We start from the raw sequence: 7,188 nt of genomic DNA on the forward strand, positions 1-7,188 counted from the left end.
GAAGCGTCTTATCGCAGACTCTGTGGGAACCTTGTAACCATCCTGCTTATCAGCGGAGAGGAAACTTACCAGTGTGGTGAAAATAATCCACGCTCACATTCTTTCTCTTTTGGAAAGTCTTCCCTGGGTCGTGCATAATTACAAGTCTTTGACCTTATTTTATGTTCTTTTTATTCCTTCTTTTACTATTTATTCACCTTATAATAACTTCTATTTACCTTATTTTATGTTCTTTTTATTCCTTTTTTTTATACTATTTATTCACCTTATTATAACTTCTATTTAACGTATTTTATGTTCTTTTTATTCCTTGTTTTACTATTTATTCACCTTATTATAACTTCTATTTAACGTATTTTATGTTCTTTTTATTCCTTCTTTTACTATTTATTCACCTTATTATAACTTCTATTTAACATATTTTATGTTCTTTTTATTCCTTCTTTTACTATTTATTCACCTTATTATAACTTCTATTTACCTTATTTTATGTTCTTTTTATTCCTTCTTTTACTATTTATTCACCTTATTACAACTTCTATTTAACGTATTTTATGTTCTTTTTATTCCTTTTTTTTACTATTTATTCACCTTATTATAACTTCTATTTACCTTATTTCATGTTCTTTTTATTCCTTTTTTTTTTTACTATTTATTCACCTTATAACTTCTATTTACCTTATTTTATGTTCTTTTTATTCCTTCTTTTACTATTTGTTCACCTTATAATAACTTCTATTTACCTTATTTTATGTTCTTTTTATTCCTTTTTTTACTATTTATTTACCTTATTATAACTTCTGTTTATCATATTTTATGTTCTTTTTATTCCTTTTTTTACTATTTATTCACCTTATAACTTCTATTTAACTTATTTTATGTTCTTTTTATTCATTCTTTTACTATTTATTTACCTTATTATAACTTCTATTTAACTTATTTTATGTTCTTTTTATTCCTTCTTTTACTATTTATTCACCTTATTATAACTTCTATTTAACTTATTTTATTTTATTTTTATTCCTTCTTTTACTATTTATTCACCTTATAACTTTTATTCAACTTATTTTATGTTCTTTTTATTCCTTCTTTTACTATTTATTTACCTTATTATAACTTCTATTTACTTTATTTTATGTTCTTTTTATTCCTTTTTTTTAAACTATTTATTCACCTTATTATAACTTCTATTTAACGTATTTGATGTTCTTTTTATTCCTTTTTTTACTATTTATTCACCTTATTATAACTTCTATTTACCTTATTTTATGTTCTTTTTATTCCTTCTTTTACTATTTATTTACCTTATTATAACTTCTATTTACCTTATTTTATGTTCTTTTTATTCCTTCTTTTACTATTTGTTCACCTTATAATAACTTCTATTTACCTTATTTTATGTTCTTTTTATTCCTTCTTTTACTATTTATTCACCTTATTATAACTTCTATTTACCTTATTTTATGTTCTTTTTATTCCTTTTTTTAATATTTATTTACCTTATTATAACTTCTGTTTACCATATTTTATATTCTATTTATTCCTTTTTTTTACTATTTATTCACCTTATAACTTCTATTTACCTTATTTTATGTTCTTTTTATTCCTTTTTTTTTTAACTATTTATTCACCTTATAATTTCTATTTACCTTATTTTATGTTCTTTTTATTCCTTCTTTTACTATTTATTTACCTTATTATAACTTCTATTTACCTTATTTTATGTTCTTTTTGTTCCTTCTTTTACTATTTATTTACCTTATTATAACTTCTATTTAACTTATTTTATGTTGTTTTTATTCCTTCTTTTACTATTTATTCACCTTATAACTTTTATTCAACTTATTTTATGTTCTTTTTATTCCTTCTTTTACTATTTATTTACCTTATTATGACTTCTATTTAACTTATTTTATGTTGTTTTTATTCCTTCTTTTACTATTTATTCACCTTATAACTTTTATTCAACTTATTTTATGTTCTTTTTATTCCTTCTTTTATTATTTATTTACCTTATTATAACTTCTATTTACTTTATTTTATGTTCTTTTTATTCCTTTTTTTTACTATTTATTCACCTTATTATAACTTCTATTTACCTTATTTGATGTTCTTTTTATTCCTATGTTTTACTATTTATTCACCTTATTATAACTTCTATTTAACTTATTTTATTTTATTTTTATTCCTTCTTTTACTATTTATTTACCTTATTATAACTTCTATTTAACTTATTTTATGTTGTTTTTATTCCTTCTTTTACTATTTATTCACCTTATTATAACTTCTATTTAACTTATTTTATTTTATTTTTATTCCTTCTTTTACTATTTATTTACCTTATTATAACATCTATTTACTTTATTTTATGTTCTTTTTATTCCTTCTTTTTACTATTTATTCACCTTATTATAACTTCTATTTACCTTATTTCATGTTCTTTTTATTCCTTTTTTTTTTTACTATTTATTCACCTTATAACTTCTATTTACCTTATTTTATGTTCTTTTTATTCCTTCTTTTACTATTTGTTCACCTTATAATAACTTCTATTTACCTTATTTTATGTTCTTTTTATTCCTTTTTTTACTATTTATTTACCTTATTATAACTTCTGTTTATCATATTTTATGTTCTTTTTATTCCTTTTTTTACTATTTATTCACCTTATTATAACTTCTATTTAACTTGTACAACCTCTAGCACCTGGGGCGGTATAGCTCGGTTGGTAGAGTGGCCGTGCCAGCAACTTGAGGGTTCCAGGTTCGATCCCCGCTTCCACCATCTTAGTCACTGCCGTTGTGTCCTTGGGCAAGACACTTTACCCAGCTGCTCCCAGTGCCACCCACACTGCTTTCAATGTAACTTGGATATTGAGTTTCACTATGTAAAAGCGCTTTGAGTCACTAGAGAAAAGCGCTATATAAATATAATTCACTTCACTAGCAAAAATAATGGTAACAGACATGACACAAAACTATAGTCATTTCAAATGGCAACTTTCAACTAAAATCAAGAATATAAACTGGAAGTAGGGTTGTATGGTATACCGGTACTAGTATAGTATACTAATGAATCATATTCGGTACTATACTGCCTCTAACAAGTACCGGTTCCGCCCCCCCTTTTTTTTTTACATGCATAGCGGCGTGTCGTCACGTCGTGCACTGCAAAAAGTCAGTGTTCAGAAACAAGAAAAAAAAATACAAAAATGAGGGGTATTTTATTTGAACTAAGCAAAGTTATCTGCCAATAGAACAAGAACATTTAGCTTGTCAAGACTTTTTAAAACAAGTCAAATTAGCTAACCTCAATGAACACAAATACCTTCAAATAAGTATATTCTCACTAATATATTAATATTCTGCTTCCTACATTATATATCAATATATATCAATACAGTCTGCAAGGGATACAGTCCGTAAGCACACATGATTGTGCGTGCTGCTGCTCCACTAATAATACTAACCTTTAACCGTTAATTTTACAAATTTTCATTAATTACTAGTTTCTATGTAACTGTTTTTATATTGTTTTACTTTCTTTTTTATTCAAGAAAATGTTTTTAATTAATTTATCTTATTTTATTTTATAATTTTTTTTAAAAAGTACCTTATCTTCACCATACCTGGTTGTCCAAATTAGACATAATAATGTGTTAATTCCACGACTGTATATATCGGTTGATATCGGTATCGGTAATTAAAGAGTTGGACAATATCGGATATTGGCAAAAAGCCATTATCGGACATCCCTACTTGTGAGTGTTGATGACACAGCTTTGCAACACTTGATATTCTAGTCTCAAGCATGTTTTACTCAATATAGCTCATCAAATCTCAGCAACAAGCTGTAATATCTTACTTAAATAATTGAGGACTAAAACCCTTAAAACAAGTAAAACACTCCAACATCAAATCTGCTTAGTGAGAAGAATTAGACCGGAAATAAGCAAATATCACCCTTATTTGAGATATTTCATCTTACTTAGATTGCAGTTTTTGCAGCGTGACATTGCTGGTTTCACGAGCAGGGGAGCATGTTCGGCAGCGCGCGCACACAGAGTACTTACAAGCAGACACAGTGTGTGGACAGAAAAGGGAGAATGGACGCATTTTGGCCTAAAAAGTAAAGATAAAGGTGAAGTTATAACACTGAAACGCCCTCAGGAAGAGGTGCTTTAAGACGTGGCTAGCTAGCTAGCTAGCGGCTAACGTCCGGCCGCAGTCTGCTGTGTTTTAGCTACTTCTAAATCACTAATCCTCGCCTCCATGGCGACAAATAAAAGTATGTTTCTTACAAGTACCATTATCACTGGAGGGCGAGGAATAGCTAAACATGCTTCACAACACATCCTAGGAGGATACAATAGCTGACCGCTAACAGCAAGCTAGCACCCCTGAATGTAAACAAACGCCATGGGTGGATCTACACCTGACATCCACTGTAATGATACCAAGTACAGGAGAGTATTTAGTCAATACTACTAGGATTACATTGATATTTTTTACTGTCACAAAATCTTTTTTCGTTTTTAAAAAATTCATATTATGTTTATAAAGTCAGTAAATACGTCCCTGGACACATGAGGACTTTGACTATGACCAATGTATGATCCTGTAACTACTTGGTATCGGATCGATACCTAAATAGAATAGAATAGAAAGTACTTTATTGATCCCTTTATTGAAAATTGGATTCAAATACAGAAAAGCTAAGCAAAAGCTGTCATTAATGTCTAATCATAAAAACAAGGTTCCAGTGGGCTAAGGCGGGGCCACATGTGTGATAACTTACTAACCTCGGAGGACAAAGCTCCGCCGCTCCCAGTCTGTGGAACGCTCTCCCTGACCACCTGAGGGCACCACAGACTGTGGATGCTTTTAAAAAAAGGCTTAAAAACCCTTCTTTTTAAAAAAGCCTTTTTTTTTTTTAGATATATGCATACTAGTTTTAGCTATTTGGCTGTTCTAGTTTTAATTTTTGTAATTTTTTTATTATCTTTTTGATTTTTTTTTTTTTTTTTTTTAATACACTGTAGCACTTTGAGGTTGTTTACTCAACGTAAAGTGCTTTTTACAAATACAATCTATTATTATTATTATTGCTTTGACATGGTAAGTCAAGGTGACTAGCAGATATTTAAGTATTTATTGTCATTTTTACAAACTATCATACAGTATATAATAATTAGGGGTGCTAAAAAATTTTTTTTTATCACATTCGAATACGATTTTTTTGGGGGAGTTTTCAAAATTAGTATTTTTTGACGAGTTAATTAAAAAAATAAAAAATTTTAGGCCATCTCTGTGCTTACTTGGTGCACGTATGTGTCACACATCTGCAACCAAAAGGAGGTCTTGTAACCTATTTTGTTAAGATGTTGATATTATTATACCATACCAACTTTATTTATAAAGCCCTTTAAAAACAAGCACAGTTGAAGAACAAAGGGCTGTACACCACAAAGAAATAGAAGCAAAGGACAGACTAAAACATAACATTTAAAACAGAAGTAAAATACAAATTGAAAAAGCAACTACAAATTACCCTAACAACAATTTGTTAGATAAAAAGCAGTTAAAAAGTTTAAAGTCTCATGCTGGGTTAAAAGCCAGTGAATAAAAATGGGTTTTAAGAAGGGTCTTAAAAATAGCAAAAGCATAATACATTGCAAAAATCAGTTTGAATGGAGAATTGTGTTGAATCGAGTATTGATTATGAATCGAGTCCTGTGTATATATATATATATATATATATATATATATATATATATATATATATATATATATATATATATATATATATATATATATATATATATATATATATATATATATATATATATCAAAGTTCAAAACATGACATTTCCTGTATTACATGCATTGGTTTATAGTAAAATGGAAACAATGTAAACATTTAGTAAGAAAGATGAAGAATGCACATTATATACAAATATTTGAATTATTTCGAGACCTCAACTTTCTTCACATTTAAATATATAATTTCAGAGTTCAATTTAAATGAATAACTTGATTTTGGTTCAACATCAACCAAACGTGTGCTTGTTTTCCTGGGTGTAGAACTAAAACAGCCCAGCGCCAAAATGTCTCCCACCTATGCAGCAGTTAGTGTGGAGCCGAGCCAACATGGCCGTCGATGCGAAACAGTTTCATCGTCGCCATGTTGGACTGTTCGTGTTGCATTCCGCTCGAGGAAGTTAAGACATTTTAGAAAGTTAAGGACAAGCTGTTGTTTATTCGTCATATTCCGTCATTCAGATTAGCATTGATAGTTGAAGTTGGTATCATATTTTCTTAAAAGGACGACATACACGACGTTGTACTTTAAATAACGGAAGCTCCTTATTCAATTGTAACATGTCCACAAATGTACATTGTTTGGATGTATATTATTGAAATAATTTGTATTTTAGACGTTCCTTTTCAGGACGTTGACTTAAAAGTAGGCCTTCGAGTTTAGTTGCGTTGTGAAGTTGACGCAAGCAGGTTTTTACGGACACGACACTCGTTTGTCCCACGATTTTGAAAGCAGCCTCCGCCTTCGTAGGCGGGGCCTGCTGCGGGATACAGTCACGTGACCTGCCCCCTGAGCCAGGCTGACCAATTCCAATATGGTGGCCAGCTTGGCAGGTCTACGGTTCTTGTTGATGATATTGTTGTCGTGCGGGATCAGCTTGGGCTCCTGCGGCCAGGGAGCCCCGCTCGTCCTGGGCCTGCGCCTGGAGGAGCCGGCGGCGGCGGCGGCCCGGGTGTACATGAAGAACCGGATCATCTCGGCGCCGCACGGAGCCACATTCAAGCTGCGTCTCTTCGGCACCGACCTCCATCCGCGGACGCCGTCGCCGTGGATAGCGTTCGCGGGGGCACCCGCGGGGGCCGCCGGGGCCGTGGGGGACGGTTCGGACCCGTGCGAGGACGAGTCCAACCGGAAGGAGTCCGCTTTTCAGATCAAGGAGCCGTTCATCCCGGATGAGGAGCACAGCGGGCTGCTGACGGTGGAAGTCCCGCGGAGGATTGTGGCGGCGGGCGGCGAGCGGACTCTCCATCATCTGTGCGTGCTGGCGGGGGAAAGGTGGGCCTCGGTGGTCCCGGACAAACTGCGCATCGCCTCGGACGAGGATCTGCCCGCGGACCACATCCCGGCGTGGGGCCTGGCGCTGCTCAT

The 7,188-nt window shown here is 32.0% G+C and overlaps 1 protein-coding gene across 2 annotated transcripts in view; it reads left to right on the forward strand.

Annotated features, from left to right (window-relative positions):
- The first annotated feature begins 6,593 nt into the window (after positions 1 to 6,593).
- LOC133638297 (metal transporter CNNM3) overlaps positions 6,594 to 7,188 on the forward strand; it is a 21,495-nt gene continuing 20,900 nt past the window's right edge. For both annotated transcript variants that reach the window (XM_062030766.1, XM_062030765.1), the window contains exon 1: positions 6,594 to 7,188. This exon is cut by the window's right edge and continues 160 nt beyond it. In XM_062030766.1, the coding sequence (XP_061886750.1) occupies positions 6,635 to 7,188 (554 nt within the window). In that variant the 5' untranslated portion in view covers positions 6,594 to 6,634.

This window comes from Entelurus aequoreus, linkage group LG21 (genome assembly GCF_033978785.1).
Source record: "Entelurus aequoreus isolate RoL-2023_Sb linkage group LG21, RoL_Eaeq_v1.1, whole genome shotgun sequence".
Classification (NCBI taxonomy): Eukaryota; Metazoa; Chordata; class Actinopteri; order Syngnathiformes; family Syngnathidae; genus Entelurus; species Entelurus aequoreus.